At 33.1% G+C, this 20,794-nt stretch overlaps 1 protein-coding gene and 1 long non-coding RNA gene across 3 annotated transcripts; one reads left to right on the top strand and one right to left on the bottom strand.

Annotated features, from left to right (window-relative positions):
• Nucleotides 1-1,336: 1,336 nt before the first annotated feature.
• LOC136071021 (uncharacterized) lies at nt 1,337-7,076 on the top strand. Its single transcript, XR_010632324.1, has 3 exons — nt 1,337-1,465; nt 4,063-4,152; nt 6,748-7,076. It is a non-coding gene; the product is annotated as an uncharacterized LOC136071021 (long non-coding RNA).
• Nucleotides 7,077-10,848: 3,772 nt separating this feature from the next.
• Nucleotides 10,849-20,780, bottom strand: LOC112028426 (probable magnesium transporter NIPA2; the record flags this gene model as incomplete). Of its 2 annotated transcripts, none has more annotated exon segments than XM_065781804.1 (7): nt 10,849-11,492; nt 12,435-12,542; nt 15,438-15,575; nt 15,662-15,789; nt 16,306-16,466; nt 16,615-16,705; nt 20,724-20,780. In XM_065781804.1, coding segments are annotated over 7 exon segments (851 nt in total), but the record flags the coding sequence as incomplete, so codon positions are not given.
• Nucleotides 20,781-20,794: the final 14 nt, after the last annotated feature.

Genomic DNA, 20,794 nt, shown 5'->3' with positions numbered 1-20,794 from the left:
CTTTCCATAATAGGATTCCAAATAGAGGTTGTCTTATATGGAGTACCCAAAGGCATTCCCAAATATTTCATATGCAAACTGCCCACCCTACAACAAAGGATGTTGGTCAAAGCATCTAGATTACTTACCTCCCCAAAAGGAACAATCTCACTTTTCCCCGCATTAACTTTCAAGCTTGTAAAAGCTTGAAAACAAGACAAAGCCAATCTAATAGACGACAATTGCTCCCTAGAAGCATCACAAAATAAAATGGTGTCATCAACAAGCAGAAGATGAGAAATACAAACACCAAAAAAGTTGGCTGGTCCTACATTAAAGCCATGAATAAGACCGGTGTCTTCAGTTTTTTTTTTAAAATTTTTAAAATTTAAAATTTTTTATTTTTCAAATCCTGTTTAAGACCTCTTTAATCAAAAGGAAAAGAAGGGGGGACAGTGGATCACCTTATCTCAAACCTCAAGAGCTTCCAAAAAAACCACCTACAAATCCATTAACTAAAATAGAGAAGCGAACCGCAGTAATACACGCCTTAATCCACCACCTCCATCTCACCCCAAAACCCATCCTATATAAAAGATAGAACAATGCATCCCAATTCACATGATTGTACAATTTTTCTATGTCTAGATTACAAACCACACTTGGTGTATGACTCTTGAATCTACTATCAAGGCATTCATTAGCAATAAGCACTGAATCCAAAATTTGTCTACCACCAACAAAAGAATTTTGAGATTCAGAAATGAGTTTGTCTAACACCACCCCTCAATCTAGTAGCCAACACCTTAGACAACAATGAAACATAGTATACGAGGAGTTAATTCGACAAAACATAAAGAAACATGTAATTATGCCCAAAGTAAATCTTTGTTCTGGTTGATGTATTTGATTTGTGCTTGCCTCAGTAATGGAAGCATCAGGTCATCAGGTGTATACCTCATGATCTTTACACTTCGATGCAATTTTTGTGAGATTTAAACTTGCAAAGAACATTGGATGTATTTTCCACTTGTCTGTAGAAAAGACTCTTGAACTTCATATAACATTTGCGTGTGCAGTAGTTAACATAACTCAGAAGTAAGTTTGCTTACAGTTTCTTCCAAACCAAGAGCAACTTATATTTGTTTGAATTTGCTCAGAGTTTCCTCATGTCATATAATTCAACTTACACTTGGCTCATGAAAAGCATCATTGACTGCCCCAGGAATAGCATAATTGTTGTCTTGTTCCTTTCATTTCTGGGATAGGTTACGAGTTTTTTTTTTCTGAATTTGGACATGTGTATAGGATCATAAATGTATAGTTTGCAATCTTTGGTCTTTCTCTCATTTTCTGAATTTTCGTCTTTTCCTGTTTATAGGTAAAGCAGGCAGATGAACTCGAAAACATACTAACTAAAAAATTTCTTAGATTTTTATCAATGAGGGCAGAAGCATTTCAAGTATTGAGGAGAAAGCCAGTACAGGTATGTATGCACCCCTCTCATTGACTCAACGTTACACTGTACTTTGCACATACTGTTTCTTGACTAGATAAAGGAATTTTCTTAATGGGTCTTTGTATTGGATTATACTGTCATAATGACAGCACGCCTGTCTTCTGGGGTGATGTAGGTCAGATGCTTTAGAGGGCTCTGATATCAATTTGATTGATCATATAAAAACCTTTATAGGATTTTCCTAGAAAGACTAGGGCTCATAAATGACAGAATAATATTTAAGGACTTCTAAACCAAGGAGGAAACTACTAATGCAAAATAGAAAAAGTACTCAAAACATAAAATAATATTCATGGAATTAATGCAGGACAATCAAGAGAAAAATAAATGAACAAGGAAATTAAAAGATAAACCCTAAGAATCAGCACCTAGGGGTTGCCTGGAAACAACACCAAACGAGAAACTTAGGCATCAACACCTAAGGTGTTAGGAATCAACACCCGACGTATAAGAAAATCTATAATTTGAAATTTGATTAATCATTCATCGCTTCTCCAAAATATAACCATCTAGAACCCTTACCTAGAGCTTTTAGGAATAAAAGATAATCATTTCTAAAACTGAAAATAATACTGAAACTAATCCCTATCTAAACTCAAATCTAATCCCTATCCATATTCAAAAATAAAAAGTCTGCAATTATCAAATTTCCTATGAGATAAAGACAAAAATCTGAAAATATAAATTCTAAAATAATTTTGGTTTTGCTCCTGCATCAATGGGCCTCTGTTGCAGACCATTTTAGCCCAATCTAGAAAATCTGGAAACTACCCAGCTATGCCTACACTGGACTAGCAACTATTTAACTTTAAAAAACTTAATTCTAAGACTCAACAAATATTAAAGTAGCCTAGGAAGGTGCTAATAATTCCTCACATCAAAACTAGAGCACGATTGTTGTATATTTTGGTGTTTGATGTTGCTTTTCCTCAAACTCTTTGTTTGCTGTATCCTATGGGCATGGGAATGTGTTTGCTCAGATCTAAATTATTTCTTTGTGTATGTTAAGCTGGTTCAAATCTGTGTTCCAGAATAGCCTACTTTTCCTTATTGAATAATTTTTGCTATTTTTTTTTTTTCTTCTATTGGTTCATTATGCTGGGTCCAATGAAACCTTTTTCTAACCTTGGAAATGGAGAATTTCAGCATTACTGGGCTTTGAAATATCTTAAAATTCTTGTTTCCATACTTTGCTGAAGATTCACGGTCCTCTTTATATTCAGGCAGTGAACGTTGGACATAATTGTGTTATCATGTTGATTGTCTTGCTTATTTAGTCCCTGTGCTAGTCCATAGTCTATATTTGCTTATTTTCAGCATATGAATAATGTCCATATACTTCATGAAGAAACACCAGTTACTCTTGGTCATTGTTTATCCTATTTTAATGCTTATGTATATAAAGGTGTAGACACTGGTTGTAGCCAATGAGCTCTTGCTCAACTGGTATCTCCTCCCCATATGAGGTCTAGGTGGGGGGTGAGACTGTGAATTCCAGACCTATTGGATGTGTCACTTACCAATTTAAAAGCATAGACACTGGCTGTAGGTTTTTTTGTAGAATGAAGTATTCAAACTCAAATTAGATGTAATTTGTAACCCCCTGAAAAAATCTGCATGTATTGAATTTTAATTAATGCTCCTTTTATCAATTCTACTGTTTGGATAGAACTCTGAGATATAGTTAGAATTCAGAACCCTACGTCTCAGTTTGCATGTGCAACAGAATTTTTATATTGAAACTGCATTAATTTACTGTCAATAATATCTTTTAGAAATAAGTGGAGGTCTCGTTGGAAGAAGGCAAGTTTTGTAACCTTTTTCATGAAGAAAATGTGATGCTTGGTGGAGACTTTGAGCATGTTCTATATTGCACCTAAAGGAGATCAACTTAAATCCTTTAAAATTGATTTACAGCTGAAAAATATGAAACCAACTATAGAAACGTTAATTTATAATCTTCTGCAAAAGTAATAAACTACTTGTTGCTGGCCCCTTCAGTCAACCAGCATAATCACTGCTTCATACATTTGAGATTGTGGGAGCAAGTTAGGTTTGAAGCTGTTCCGTGAGAGGATGGTGTAATAACCTATAGGTAATGTTTATGTTTTTTTTAGTGTGCGCGTACACAGTTGAGCTTCACTTCACCTTGAATGGATGCAGTATATTTGCAATAGATACATTTGTTTATGGCCCAATAAATTGCAATCTCCTTGAGGCTCTTGGGAATGTGAAATTCTCAACAAACTGAGGTTGCTCTGTGGAAAATTTGATGTTGTAGATGTGTTTCTGCAAATGATGTATCAGTTTACATCACTTATTGCTGAATCAAAGAGCATTTGAACAAAAATTGGCTTTGGTTTGCTATGTGTGCACTCGCCTAAAGGTCTTAATAGCTATACTTCAAATGACTAAATGCGAAATTATCGGTCTCAAATATTATTTTCTCTGTTGTTTTTACAAATTAATAGTATTCCAAAGAACTATTTTTGCAAGATGTTTTTCAGATGACATTCAAATTATTTATTTTTCTTAATTATATGTGTTGATGCTTCGATTTACAGGGTTATGACATTAGTTTTCTGATAACAAACTACCATTGTGAGGAGATGCAGAAACACAAACTCATAGACTTTATCGTGCAATTCATGGAGGCAAGAATTTGTTTTACCCTATAACTTGCCTTTTCAATTTTCACTTGATTTCCTTCTAGGAGATGGCTGTTGAATGTATTCCTCCGAATTATTTCTTGTTAATTTACTAAGCGCATAGCACTTGAACTCTCCAAGTTTATCATAATGATTTAATAAAGTTCTTTGTTTAGGATTTGCAGCCATATAACTTGTGTTTAATTCAAATTCAATAGTTTGTTTTTCTATATTCTTCATATGTACTTGTATGAAAATAGAAAACTATTCCAGACATGTTCTGATTGGTTAATAAATTCTTTTTCCGTTTTGACTGTTGTTTAAATGGATTGAGTCACCTGCCAAGAAACCTATACTTAATGGAATTCAATGGATTGGCCAGATGATTCTACAGTCTGCCAATAAATATGCTGAACTCCATCTAACAAAGACTTGATTTGTAACTACTTTCTGCTGTGCATATGAAGCCATTCAGCTCTTTTGACTGACATATATTGATTAATAGCTTTAATATGAATTAACTCTACTGTTCTCATTGTTTAAACAAGGGTTTTAATATGGTACATTGTTGTTAGCCTTGGGTTGCTGGCCTCAACAAGAAAACAACGAAAAACCTAAAGTTCAAAGCCAAGCAATTTTTTTCCCATACTCGAGTTACTCTCTGAGCTTTGGTTCTTTAATGTAATTCCAGCCATTCCTTTGAGTATACATATTGTACAAACTACTAACTATTAAATTACACCATATTTGAGCCTTTGATACTACCTCCTATTAAGAGGAAGCTACAGGTGTTCTTTATTGTTTCTTGAAAACATCTGTATTGCGGCAGTAGTGTTTGTTGTTATTGTCAAAGCACTTCTTACCGTAGTTTTAAAACCTGCACCAGACCGCCCAGTCAGACAGAGTTAAAAAGGAAACGGCTCAAGGGCTGGTTTTTTAATCATAGAAAACTGGATATCATACATCTATTGCTTAGACCAATTTGAACCTGAGAAGAGCTCATTAATATGTCCAGCTAGACAACCCCTGGACTATGCACTTTATGATGAACTAGAATGGAAACTAATAAATTTGTTTTTGATAAGTAGAATGGAAACTAATAAATTTAAAGTGAATAAGAATGAATTACATACATTAAAAACTCAAATGACATGTAACAATAAAATAAATAAAATTTTCATATTATTTTTTATTTTAATTAATATATTTATTATATTCCATCATGTTATTTCATTGTAATTAGGCCTCTTTAGAAAGAAAATGTATAATTAAACTCATAAATGTTGATTTTGATTTAATGTACTTAAAATTATTGTGTGACACCAAAATTATTTGTTTGTTCACATAACTATACTTTTATAATTAGTGGATTAATTGTAAATATAAATTTTTTTTTTATGCTTTAAGATTTTCTATTCTCTAATATAATAGTTGTGAAAATATACTTGAAAATTATTTATATTCTCTAGATTTTTTAATCAAGATTTTTCATTTTTTAATTTGTCCTATTTTTTTATTATTTAATTACTAAATTATTTATGACGTTATCACAATCTGAGCTTCTGTTGAACCTCAGTTGTTCATCCTCAAAACCTTGAACCTTTTTATTTTCTGGTTCTTTTAATGGTTCGGTTTTTAAAACCATGCTTCTTACCTATAGAAATGTGCAACTATATGAGGAGGTTTGCAAGGCCCAATCTTGGACTTACATTATCTAAGTTATTAGATAGCCTGAGATTTCTGTTTTGGTTTGTTGGTTGTGCCAGTGGGTGCTTTTGGTTTTTTTTTTTTTGTTTGGGGGGGGGGGGGGGGGGGTGTGCCAGCCCTGCCGGGGTTGTTACAAAAGACAATCGCTTGCCTGTGTTGCAATTTACTCAATATGTTATTGTGTTGGAGGATGGTTTGCAATCTATCCTCAGTAATTGTACCTGAAGCTTTGTGCTTAAGACATTAGACCTCAGCATCATACTTAAAGTCCAATCATGTCTGATACATGGTGCAAAACTTTTCATAATTAGCTGATTTGGGCTACCTGCTATGGACCAATTATAATATCTGATAATCGCTTATCTTGTCGCCATTAGGAGTGTCGAGCGTATACTGGTGTCTAAATACATCTTTCAAGATGTGATACTTAAAAGTACTGTTTCCAGGGTGTTGGTTGTTTTGCTCATACAACAATGTATTGGACCCGAATATTCCAGGCCCTTAGGAGTTCTTCAAGCTCTAGCAGATGGGACAAAATTACTTTTCAAAGAAAATCTTCTTCCATCTAAAGGAGATACTGGGTTATTCAGTATCGGACCATCCATAGCAGTTATAGCAATTCTAAAGTTATTCAGTAATTCCTTTTGACTATCACCCTGTATTAGCCGATCTCAATATCGGGGTTTTATTGTGAATTGTGGTTTCAAGTATTGCTCCCATTGGACTGCTTATCTCAGGATATGGGTCAAACAATAAATATTCTTTTTTGTTCTGTTTTTGTTATTTTCTTTGATGCTGTTTTACTTTTGTTATACAACTCACACATGCATACGTGTAATATGTTTTCTTGTTATATTTAGGTTGATAGCTTTCCAAATTCTTTTTTCTCCACAGGATATTGATAAGGAGATAAGCGAACTTAAAATGTCAGTGAACACAAGGGGGAGGCTGGTGGCTACAGAGTTTCTGAAGCAATTCCTATGATACTTTCAGGAGTGCACCCATATTTCTTAGAGTCCTCTTGATATAATGACAACTATGAAACAATTCATCTGATATTTTCAGTAATGCACCCACCTTTCTTAGAGTCCTTATGACATAATAACAAGCTATGCATGTGTTGAGAGAAATGCGATCCTATATTTCATGTTTGTTATTGTACCTAAAAGATGTATAATTTCTTAAATTTTTATTATTATTATTATTATTTTTTTTGGGACTTTGATTGGAAGAGTATATTGACTGGGGATGAAAGTTTGTCGTGAGGTTTCTTATGAAAGTCCATATATATGCCGAACCAACTTGAAAAGGGGGAAAAAAAGATGACTTGTGCTTTAACCTCTTTAAATATTGTCTCAATTTTATCCCTCCTTTCCCTAAATTATAAAATCTACCAATGTACTTGGGAATATACAAATTATCTCTTGCTATTAATAAATAAACAAAGTTTAGCTACAAAATTGATTGTATTCGAAGGTTACAACTATATAATTTTTTTTTATTTTTTTTATTTGAGATGCATTTGGATTATATCTTCCATACTTGCAAAATTTTTTAAAAATTAAAGATCAATGATTATATCATCAATAGATTGTTTAAATTGCAAATTTTTGTTGGTTAAAATTATGCATAATATATAAGTTTATAGATTATATACTAAAAAATATCCGATTGATATAAAATTTGGCATGTATATTAAGAGCGTAAAGAACATGCAATTTAACAGTTAAATTTTCAAAATATACAATAATATTTATTTTGTTAAGTAATGTTGTAGCCTTAGGTTGCAACTATTTTTGTAGCTAAATTTTGTCCTTAATAAATTTTATTAAATTAAAATGTTTTAGTGGAAAATTTAAAATTTAAAATTTGTGTCCTATTTACACTGAGAACATGTAATTCAAACAGTTAAATTTTCAAAATATGCAGTAATATTTATTTTATTGAGTATATTATAGTTTTAGACTACAATTAGTTTTGTAGTTAAATTTTGTCCTTAATAAATTTCATTAAATTAAAATTTTTTAATGGAAAATGTAAAATTTTAAATTGTGTCCTATCCACGCTGAAATTTCTATTATGCCCTTAACAACACGTTTTTTGTTTTTTGTTTTTTTGTTTTTTTTTATATATATTAATTTTTTTGAAGAAAAAGAGAATAAAAGAAAACACTTCAGAAAAAATTATTAAGATAATGGTGGAAGATATCTTTTAACGTAAGGACTTGTCTAGTTTCTATTGAGGTTAATTGTGTCAAGTCAAGCAATATGTTTCATAAAGGGTGGGAGAAGATGCATAGAAAAACAATGGGATATATCAGGATGCATCGACTTTAGCGTGTTTTGTTATCTATCTTAGGAGACGGGTTCAAATTCGGGTAGTCCCACATTGCCTAAGAGTGAGTTCAAATTCGGGTATGAAGCCTTCTTATACCTTACAAGAGTTATCGGCTTTTGTAAGGGGTAAGTTGTGTGATATTATGCCTTTGTCCCCATTCCCTGTGTGTGTGTGTGGTGTTGTCTTAAGCTAATTTTGCAAATATATTAGTTGTGTCCAAAAATAAAATATATTAGTTACCTGGCAACTCTTGGAACTTGGGTTTCGTAGAGAAAATTAGGAGATGATATATGTATTTTTAATTTTCTAGTGGAACTTGGGTTCTTTACATTGGACTCGAGTTTCGAAAGTGGTTACATATCTAATATGTTAGCAAAAAATTAGCTTAAGGAACAAACCCTTAGGAGACTAATGCAAAGGTGTAAACATTCTTTTAAACCGAACAATACACAAACATTGCAAATTAAATGTTTGATAATTTTCAATGTTTGATATTGTTTTCACTACGTAAGTCCTCACTCTGAAACTAAACCCACGATATCAAAGATAAACCTCAACAGCAAGGTATTCGAGCACAATTTGACTTACCCATTATCAAATCCCCATAGCTAGGTATATCTATCCTTCAATTTCAAAGTCTCACCCATCTTGTCCATGATCTAGTTCTCTCTTTCAATGATTCTAGAAACCTCTGGATTTTGATTTTGAGCTTAGAGCTCAAAGAAAGAAAGAAAGGGTTTTGAGAAACAAGATAACCGCCACTAGTGGTGATAGCTAGCTATGGCTTTGGATGTTAGATGGGTGTTAAGTCATTTTCAAGACATTTTATACAAGCCTGATTCAACTGAGCCTAACCTCATTTGTGGGCCAATTCATGTATTATTTTATATTATATTTTATTATTTTAAGCATGTTCAAGCCCATGTTACATATTATAGTGGACAAGTTTATTAGATAAATGAATGTGCCTATTGATAGGCTTTATACAAATGTATAAATTTCAATTTAGAGGGGACCATAAGCCTGACTACTAGAAACCTCCCTAAATACATGTAGTACATACCAATGGACTTTTTCAACCCTTGTTTTTTAAAGGGTTTTGATTGGAAGTGTTTCTTGGTCAAGTTAGGTTGGGTCGAGTTTTAAAAGAGGAAACTTGCCACTCAACCTGCTAAATTCGGTTTCTGAGGGCTAAGACCTAGCGCTGACTATTAGAGGCGTTGGATCGGGCTGCAACAGGTCAATTCCAATTAGTTTGGTTGGTTGGGTTGAATGGCTAGGTTGCTTGGACAACTCTACTTGGAACCACCAAAATAGCGAAAAATACACCCTAATTTCCAAAATATTCATGAAGCCTCTTGAGGTAAAAGACTCTCAAATCTTCTAAAATAACCAAAACACCACAAAAACTAAATAGCCAAAATATTTTGGCAATCCCAAGGTATTTTATTCATTTTAGTGGTTCTAAAGGTCATTATGGTGGTTTTAAGGATATTTTGGATGTTCTAGAGTATTTTGGTATATTGGTGGTTTTGAAGGAATATTCATCATTTTGGTGATTCGAGAGTATTTCTTTCTTATTAGATTTTTTTGGGTAATTTGATCATTTTAGTGATTGGTTGTTTTGATGGTTTCTGGGGTATTCTTGTCATTTTTGTGTAGATTAGGGAGTATTTGGATTACTTTGGGGGGCCCAAACATATTTTGGTCATTTGTCAAGTTATAAGGACATTTTGATCATTTATTTATTACCCATTTTACATTTATTTTAAATAGATGATAAATTCATGAATACCCATTAAACCCATCTATTAAACGAGCAACCTATAACCTACTTATAGTGGGCAAGTTTATGAGATAAATGGATGTGACAATTGATAGGCTTTATACAAATGTATAAATTTTAATTTAGAGGGGACCATAAGCCTTGACTACTAGAAACCTCCTTGAATACATGCAGTATACACCAATAGACTTTTCAACCCTTGTTTTTTAAAGGGTTTTGATTCTCACACATCCACTATTTCACATTTCTTTTTTCACCACCACTTTTTGATGTTGAAATGATGACATTCCTGCATCCATTATGGATACTAACGTGTAGCATCATACATATGTATGGGAATAATTAAAAATAATTACAATTACACATTTCTTTTAGAAGAGATTCAAATTATACATGATATTAGTTTATACTTTTTTAAGCCATATATTTCTAAAATATGTAATGATTTCTTATATTATATTATATATATATATATATAAATAGATATAATTTAGAATTTAATTGTTTTTAAACTCTTCAATTTTTACATCTAATAATTCAATTGCCACAAAAATTAAAAACTTAGATGGACACATGGTAGAAAATTGGACTTTAGTTGAAATCTAATTTTGAATTTAATTAAATTTGGACTCTTTGATTTGTACACTCAATAATTCACTTGGTAGAAAATTAAAAATATATGAAATACGTGGCACAAAATTAAAAATTCAATTAAAATCTAATTGAATTTTCTCTAAACTTTGACTATATATATATATATATGTGAAATAGTAGATGTGAAAAAGTGTGAAAGAATATTTCTTGTTACTGAGAATTGTATAGCATACCTACACATATAGACATGCACAAACATAAACGCACATATAGTCAAGTAAAATGGAAAAGACAATTGCATTCTAAGTTTCCAATGATCTACCTGTATAATTTTGTAAAAGCTCACCCCAGAACAATTATAATCTTTGGTGAACATTTTTCACATGCCAAAAGTCTATTCAGAGCAAGTAAAGAAAAATGATTTTTTTTTCCTCTTAAGTGTAACTATGGTAGAATCCCTAAAATTTTTAAGAAAACATGCAAATCTTCACAAGAATTATATTTTCCTTTTCCTTCCACACCCCCCCCCCCCCTCTCTTTTTTCCCTCCCCTCATTTCCCCACAAAAACCAACGTTGCCATGTCACAAGCTTTACAATTAAGAAGTATCTTCTACTAAAAGCTTGTCCCCTGATTTTCCCTTCTCTGCATGACATGATGACATCAAGCTTCTTTCAATTTCAAATACCTTTTTCCGAGGGGATACAGCTGCAAGATGTCCATGGGCTGCTTGAATTTGAAAACAAAAAATGTTTTTATCCAGAATTTGAACTTCGGTGGCTTGGGCTTGAAAAAACAGGCGGTTCCATAGGTTTAATATTACCCATATCCTTGGTTTTATGAAGGAGAAATGTCCCTGATAATATTGTGACAAAGCCACACAACTCAGTTGCAATTTGTGATGCATTTTGTGAGTCCCAATCCTGTAATTGTAACAAAACAGAGAGAAATCAGAGTAATAACATTTTTTTTTTTTTTTTAAATTATTGGTAAGTTACACATGCACCCTATTGCATCTTGAACCAAAGATCTCACCCTCCACCTGGCACTTACAAGGGGAGGAGGTGCAAGTTGAGCAAGAGTTCATTGGCCAAAGTAAGAATAGTAAAATATTATTTATACATGTGTGTGTGTGCGAGTGCACGCGCTTGCGTGCCCAACTATTGATCAACTTCACATTGAGTGAAAGAAAAATCCATTACCATCAATACTTTAAACATTGCAAAATCATTGACAAAAACTTCCAAACTTTTTCAAATGTTTCTATATTTTTTTTATTAGTCCATGTCACACAAACCCAATAGATTTTTAACTTATAATCTCACTTTCCACTCATTCTTATAGAAGAAGGAACCTCCATTTGAGCATGAATTACATTATAACCTTCTTTTCCCCTAACACACATCTGCATTAAAGTTTCTCCAATGTAAAATTTTTTTTATCAATAAATAAAAAAGAGATACAGAAAAAGAAAACAGTTACCCAGGTACACAGGGAGCAGAAAAAGTATTAGAAATGAAGTTTTAATCATGCATGCTTAAATAAAGACAGATTGAATCTCTCATTTTTTTGCTAACAAGGTTATCTGGAACTTTTTGAGCACCTATGATTAGTACTAATTATGGTTATAAATCATGAGGACCACTATCCGGATGATAAATTTTGACCATCATACATTGAACAAAACCATAGTGGCACCAGTTTTTTTCTACAAAATTACGAGATGCATTCTGAGATTTTATATCATCTAAGGACAACAGTATTCTTTTGAGGTAAAGAAGCATAAAGTTCAAAACATAAATGAATGGAATGTATTGAATCGCCATAAACATGACCGATTCTTTTTATTTTTATTTTTAAATTACCTTAAACATAATCATGCTGGCAAGAATGGTGAGAGATGTAAACATGACATAGTAAACTGGAGATACGACAGCAGTGTTGAAGGTATCCAAGGCCTGCAAAGATGGCATCTGATTAAGATTAAACATTCTCCTGATTCAGAATTAGAGAAGCTTTAAATAGACTAAAGATTGAACATCAGACACAAAATAATAAATTTTCCAATTTTTGCGTACTTAGTAATGTAAAATTTCATTTAGAAGAGTGACAACATGAGAATAATCCCAGCCAACATATAATTGGGATAAAAACAAATTAACCAAGTTAGAACCATATCAAATTAAACCCTAGAAGGATATCTTTGAACATGAACCATAAGCAAGTTACACAGTTTACCCAGTACACCAAATGCATGATAGACTCACAATGCCTTTGTTCAGAAAATATTAAAATTCCTGATCCTTTAAGCAAGTTACACAACTTGCCCAGTCCTTGGTCCTGCTTTTGCCAGATACAAAAACCCCACCCAACCATACAACACAAAATGGAATGATAAAAAATGTGTAGTTCAGTGTTAAATATTTCTATTTAAAATGGTTTACAACATATGTACTTCTTAACATGTAAATAAGATATCTTCAAAATCCTGATCTCAGCAACTATCATGAAATTTGGGTCAGCTTAGCTATGCCAAATCACAAAACATGAAGGAATGCATTTATGCCATACAACTTATAAGAATCTAGGACAAAATAATGGAATTGAACATAACGCTGATCTCCATCTCATTTGGAAAAAGATAAACATCATCACATGTATTTTGGGAAGAACCATTGCTATAAACTTGATCATAGAGTGAAGATGATTTTTTTTTTTGGATAAATCATGCAGCAATTCAAAACTACTCTCTTTCTCTCATCAATGATTTTTTTTTTTTTTTTTTTAATACAAGTACCGAAAAAATTTATTTAAAAACAAAGCAATCCCAACTAAATTGGGAATGTACTATGGGCACAAAACAATCAAGATCCCAAATTACAATGATCAAACAAATTAGGAAGGGAAAAACATGAATATGTCTGTAAAGTTAAACTCCACTCGAGGAAATTATAAAAGAAAAAAGACTTAATCTCGAGAATAGACCGTTCACATCCATCAAAGCTTCTAGCATTATGCTCTTGCCAAATACACCAAATTATGCAATGTGACACAAACCTCCAAATAGCTATGTTGCCCTCAAATTGTGCCTATCATACTATCAAGCTATTAATTCACTACTATTGTACACTAGGAAAATGGAATACAAGGTCAGAATTAAAGAAAGGGGGGGAATCTAAAACAAAAGATTATCTTTCTTATTTGCCAAAGAGCCCTAGCTTAAATTGAACCTCCTCCCATAGCGTGAGTAAGGTGGAGGGTGTAAAGTCATGGGTTCAAAACCTAGTGGGGGTGGGTGTAATTACCTATAAAAAAAAATCTTTCTGATTCTCCTATGCAGGGTGCAGGTCATACACCACAAAATGTTTTAGCATTTTGGTCAAGAGAGAGAGAGAGAGAGAGAGAGAGATAAGGAATCCTAAGGTGTGATGTCCTTAATTGACAGTTGTTTAGCTGTTTTATCTGAAAGTAGATTCTAAAGTATCTATTTGGGAACAACAGGGACACATTAATCCACCCACCACATTTTTCAGAAAAAAGATACCTGAAAATGGCATTAAGAAAACCCAATACGTAAATTCTTAAACCAGGAGCATTGAACACCATTCAAAGTTTCAAACAAAAATTGATTTTTTTTTCCCAATATGTGGGATGCAACTTTGAGGAAAGGGTGGATAGAGTGAGCTTATTTAATGTGATAAAAAATCTCAACGATGGCTAACAAATCGCTAAGATATGCAGCTGCATCCACGGGAGCATATTCATTGCAGATTCCATATGTGGGATGCAAAAATTCATTTCAAGTTTCAAACAAAAATTGATTTTTTTTTTTTTTTTTTCAATATGTGGGATGCAACTTTGAGGAAAGGGTGGATAGAGTGAGCTTATTTGATGTGATAAAAAATCTCAACGATGGCTAACAAATCGCTAAGATATGCAGCTGCATCCATAGGAGCATATTCATTGCAGATTCCATATCCCATAGACATATGGATGATTTCCAGATATCCTAAGCATAGATGCAGATAGTGCACGATAACAACAAAACCTTAGTCCCAATTTTTGGAATCAGCTATGGATCCTCAACAGATTAGTTATAGTTGGCTTACATGTATTTGTTTCCTTCTTTCTACTTTACCTGAAGTTAAACTCTCTTTTACTTCCCTAATTGATATGTCATTTTTTTTTATTACTTCTACTAATGTTATTTTTAGTCTTTCTATTCATTTTTTCATTCCCTCAACTTGGATAACTCACTCTTTCTTACAGGTGCATTAATCACTTTGCTCTAATAATGACCAAATCAACTCAAGTGACTCTCCTTCATCTTTTCATCAATAGGGGCTACCTCTATCTTTAAGGATATTTCCTCATGAACCTGGCTATATTTTTTATGATTTAGATAGTGCACAACTCAGCAGTTTTCCTTATGAGGGGAGGAGGTGCCATTTGAGGTAGAGTTCATTGGCTTCAAATCTGCAAGTTGAATGTCTTTTAGGCTACTCAGGGGGAAAAAAAAAGGTCTTTTAGGCTATGTTGACCTAGGAAAAAAAAAAAAAGTAAAAGGGAAAAATGGTGTTTGACTAACCATTTCTTGCAGAGAAATCTTGGTGTTTCATAACTTATACACCAAACACACAAAAAGACTTTTACCTGACTTGCATGTTTAATATATTAGTATAATTCAACAATATCAGAAGTATCAAAAGAAAGCAAATGGGAGGAGCAGACAGATGACAGCTAATATCAGGTTTTGGCAATCAGGCATTATTTCTTAAGAAAACAAAGAGAGTATTATATAATATATAGCCAAGACAACATCAAGATCAGTTGTATATGCTTTGAAATTAAAAAGGTTGAAAGTTTACCTTGTTTAAGTAGTTGATCTGCAGAAGACAACACACTGCTACAACCACCGTGAAAAACCATGTCTGGAAGTAAATAAATTGATTCATTCCAGAAAATGTAAGCTTCAAACCAATCCCTAGTGCTTTCACACTCATAACCTATGGATGAAAAGTAAGAACATTAGAACTACAGGAAGTAGAATCAATGCTATAGCATGTAAAACTTCAAAAGAGAATAAACAGACCGTAAGAGAGCCCATGAGAGAACAAATTCCAATGTAGACCACCATATGGGTTTGCCCATAGCGCGGCACATACCGAAACATGAGGACAGCAGCCAGAATCACAACTATGCAAGCATAGACAATGAATCCTGTTGATAACAAAAAATTATTGTTTGTTTAGTCAATCCACAGCTGTCATACATCAGATGATACACATTCTCCGAATTATTATGTAATAACATTTTATTTGAGCTAGACTCATCAACTGAAAAACATTTTACATCTAGCAATACCATATACATACTAGTAACACAGAATTTTATTCCAATGTAGTTTATTATAAATCAACATCTCCAACATTAATCAATAAAAAAAATTTTGATTTTCAAGGCTCGTATACATAGGTCCTACCACTTTTATATAATACAAGTCAGACTGATTTCCTGGTCCATTAAATCAAGAATAGCAAAAAGAAGCTTAAGATCTTCCTTTTGATTAAAAAGCCACCACCAGAAACCAAGCAGAAATATGAATATTTATATACTCCCTAAAAGTCATTTAGGGTTTTTTTTTTTTTTTTTTTGGGTGGTGTGGGGGGGTGGGGAGGGAGGAGGGGAATCAGACAATATAGAAACCGGGCAACTAAATTATAACTTCTCAAATACCTGGCTCTGTAGCTAGTTGCCACACTTCCTTAACAGAATGTATATTTCTCTCTTGAGGAGCATGCAAAACAATAGTTGTCGACCCAACCACACAGAGAACACATCCAAGCACACCAAAGATATGCAAATTCTCCTCCAAAATAAAATGAGCTAGCACTGCACTGATTAGAGACATTTTCTTTGTTATATGCATGCACAGACCCACAAAGAATGAGCGATTGCACAGAAAACAGACACATAATATAATAAAATATAAAAAGAATCAAAAGGCTGTTGAATTCACTGAATACAATGCTATCATAAACATACCTGAAGATAATACTTAAAGCTCCCAAGGGAGTTACAAGAATTGCAGGAGCATATGCATAAGCAGCGAAATTTGCTATCTCCCCAACAATCACTGTAAAAGAATAACAAATCATCATTAAAATACATCAAATCTAAAGAAATAATTTCATCAAGGACCCAAAAACTAAAATGTAACAGGAAAAACATTACTTGAACCCAAATTATATGATTTTGTAGTGTCATTCAAAAGAAGATCCTAATGTTGTGGACTGTAGTACAGACATACAAACCCTGGGTGATGGCTTTTTCATAGCCAGCATCATTTTAGATAGCATACCAGAACCTTATAATTAAAAGCTATCATATCACCTAAGCCAGTGCACTTTTACAGTCTATTACAATCCTACAGTAAACATTTTCTTTTAATTGAAAAAATCTTATTAAAGATATAAGAAAGAATCAGGTATACCATAGTGTATTACTACATTATAATTTGCAATCTAAAGTTCATAAGGTAAGAAAATATAACAAAAAGGAAGAAGATTGAGACTTCCTAAAGCAGTATCCAATCATACAAGACCAAACCTACACTCAAACCTTTTATGCAACGCTAGTCCAGCTAGTTCAATAATACTCATCAGCTCACAGTAAGAGTACGTAATGTCTCTATCTTTAATTTTTCCTCATTCCCTTACACTGCCGTTGCACTTCAGGGTAACATACTGCACCTGTATTCTTAGGGTATTTTTGGTACATTAGAATGGTGATTATGAAAGGACTATGAATCAGCATTACTAGAATATAAGAATTTTCCATGGAGTAACTATTCCTATCATCTTTTTGGTGGTGGTAACATTCAAATAGAACACTGAACATGTATAAGGAATGATTGACTTTTTCAATTTTCAGTTATGGGGAGGCAGAGAAGAAGCTGAAAGGCATGTGTCAAATGTAAAGTAGAGAGAGAGAGAGAGAGAGAGAGAGAGAGAGGTTCTGAATAGAACTACCATGAAAGGAGACTTAAATAAAATAAACTATTATAGCTATTATGTTGGTTGAGGAAGAGGTGATTTTGGTAAATTGGAAAAGATATTATGAAATAACTGAGTAGCTGTTCAAAAGGAATAATAGCTCTTCCATTATGGAAAAAATATCCTTTCCATTCACTTTGAAATAGATAGCAGCCATTGCATGATGAAGATTTACATTTTAGAAATCTAAAGTTTTACATGGTTCTATGTCATTTAAAATCTTTATGAAATAGGGAATGGTAACTGATTCTAAATGAAATGGCACCATATTCTCTAGATTCCTGAAATTAAAACCAATCTTCACAATGGTCCATTTAGGTTCTATTCCTGAGTTCCAAACCAACCCCCCCCCCCCCCTTCCCCCCTTAATACTAGATCTTTTAGCCATCCAAGAACTCCCAGTAATTACCGTACCAAAAGTCAATTTCAAATATTAGAGCTCATCAAGACTAACCACCCCCCCCCCCCCAAAATTCATCGTAAAAGGAGGGGAAAAAGTAAAATAACCGTAAGTATACACAGTATCATAATGTCTATAGCAGATCATAAATTCCCTCACAAGTATCATTCTAATGCCAATCCAAACATTGGACATTGCAATTCTTCTCATTCAAAAGATAGAACAGGGTTTTATCAAAACCCTGTTTGCTATTTCTCTCATATTCCACAAAATGAGGAATGGCAACTAGAAACAAATCCCTAACTGCTTGCTGCAAAGTACACCATCAAAAGATCAAGGACAAAATGATTTAAAGCGTATATTTGACTACAATATTTCTTCTTACCATGAAAGCTATTTTTCCTTATTCTTTTGATATTAAAGAAGGGTAAGAGATCATATGTGCCACCTTGACCTCTTATTCTTTTTTTTTTTTTATAAGACCTTGACCTCTTATTCAATGCTTATGAAAATAAGATCAGCAAGCTTCTATTCCTAAACCAAACTCCATAATCTACACACCCATCAGAGAGTTTCTTTCTGTGTGGCTTGGGGAAAAATTCTCACTTATGAATACGGGAGTCCATGGGTTGGTTAGGGAAGCAAGCGGTTTGGATTCGAACAAATGTGGCGGGTGGGTCAGGTTTCTAGGTGGCTTGGACACCCCTACCTATGAGAATATCATCAAGAAAGGATTTTCTATGGTGAGCTGGTGTTGTATGTGCTGTTGTAGAGGGGAGACTATGGATCACCTCTTGATTCCCTGTAGCATGGATTTCGAGTTATGAAGCTTTCTTTTTAGGATGTCTGAGGTTCAGTTGGTTTTATTGGAGAAGGTTCTTGATTTATTATATAGGTGGCAAAGTTGTGGACCAAATTTGGATATCTGGAATCTAATTCCTTCATCTTTGATGTGGACTATATGGAGGGAATGAAATTAGCATATTTTTGAAGATGTGGAGTGCACGTCATCTCAATTGCAAGCATCTTTCATTAGTTTTCTTTATGAGTGGTCTTTTGTATGTAGATATTTTTCCCATTGAAATTCGTTAGGCCACTTCGTATTTATTTTCGCAACATAGTCCCGTTTCAATAATATTGTTTTTACCTTCAAAGAAAAAATAATAATCTCTTCACATTGATCCTCAACGAAAAGGTTTCGAGCAAGTTTCACTGTGGATTATTAATTTCTTGACTACTGAAAATGTCAATGTTGTATGCTCAGTGAAACAGACCTCTAGTGTCAGGCAAAAGAGTAACTAAAATGAATGAGCAGATGTTGCAAACTTCAGTAAAATGTCACTACCCAACTGGGGAGAAATGTAGGAAAGTCTTATAAGGTTCAACCAAAATACCTTATAAAACTTCAATGAGAATGTTTCAACTCTATTAATTGATATAATGAAGTTGCTCAAAAAGTACTAAATTACTTTTTGCAAGAAAGCAAGCTCATTTCTTCCCAAAGCCTTTGCACAATTTTAAGACAAAAACTAACCTTGAATCAAAAGACTAAGCTTGATTGTAGACTACAGCTTAAGTATCACATTATACTATAGGCAATTCTAGTTCTTGGATTCAAAAGCTTGAGATGCTAACTAGGACTCAAAAGAGTATAAAATACTTACATCTTTGAAACTATTGCTATAAAAAGGACGAAATAGCAAGATGAAACCTACATCTCAACCACTTGAGATCAGATACACTTAACTCTGTCTCTGTTAACCATTCAGCTCTTTGTAGCGTCATGCCCTAATGTTACATCATTAAGAATGCCTTCTAATATAAAATTGCAAATTTGTTTGGTATTCATAGTCATACTAGTATAAAAGATTTTAACGATTACTAGCTTCCTTCATACTCTTAAAGTGCAAAAGGTTTTAATGATTACTAGCTTCCTTAAAAAATTAAAATTACAAAATAATAATAAAAAAATCCTTACTCCGAGAGACGGAAGAATTGATCAAATTTCAAACACTTTCATGAAATAAATTGGCTTGTAAGCTTCAACACAGAAGAGAAAAGATTATAGTGAATACTACAAAGAAGTGAAGAACCATGTGAATGGCTTATCCAAAATATGATATTTAAGTAATCCCCCCATCCTATTTTATTTTGCTATCCTAGAGAATCTCTTCTCAAAGAAAAAGCATATGTATCGTCTTTGAAATAAAAGGTTGCCATTTCCAAAATTATCCTTCTCAATTTAAATGCAAATAAAACAAAAGGTAAATGAGTATTAACTTTCAAATAAAATAGATGGTAGGTTAGCTAGTTCCCAAAAAAGAAAAAGTAGGTCGATATATTTTTTTTAATTGGTAAATTAGTAAATTATTCATGCATTTGGTTCGTTTTAAACCCACAACCTCACTCTCCACCTTGCTCTAATTAGGGGATGAGGTGCAATTTGATCTAAAGCTCATTGGCTATGAATATTGTGTTTATTAACTTTTCAAAATGGACAATATTTTAGGACGTCCCGAAATGGAAGAGTGAATAGATAAAATGGGACTGAAGGAGCATAACTCAATGGTCAAAAATAACAACAGAATACCCAAGAAATAAATTTTAAAAAATAAAAAATAAAAACATGAGCTTCATTTCTGTTCCAAAAGTGAATATTACACAAGGTTCATTGAAATACAAGTATAAGAATTACTTACTAGTTAACATTCCAGCCCACCACCAAGGTTCAGACAAGTACGAATACCCTCCCGATCCTGATTATTTTAGA

This window comes from Quercus suber, unplaced genomic scaffold (genome assembly GCF_002906115.3).
Source record: "Quercus suber isolate HL8 unplaced genomic scaffold, Cork oak 2.0 scaffold_279, whole genome shotgun sequence".
Lineage (NCBI taxonomy): Eukaryota > Viridiplantae > Streptophyta > Magnoliopsida > Fagales > Fagaceae > Quercus > Quercus suber.
This window is presented reverse-complemented; position numbering and strand designations above follow the sequence as displayed.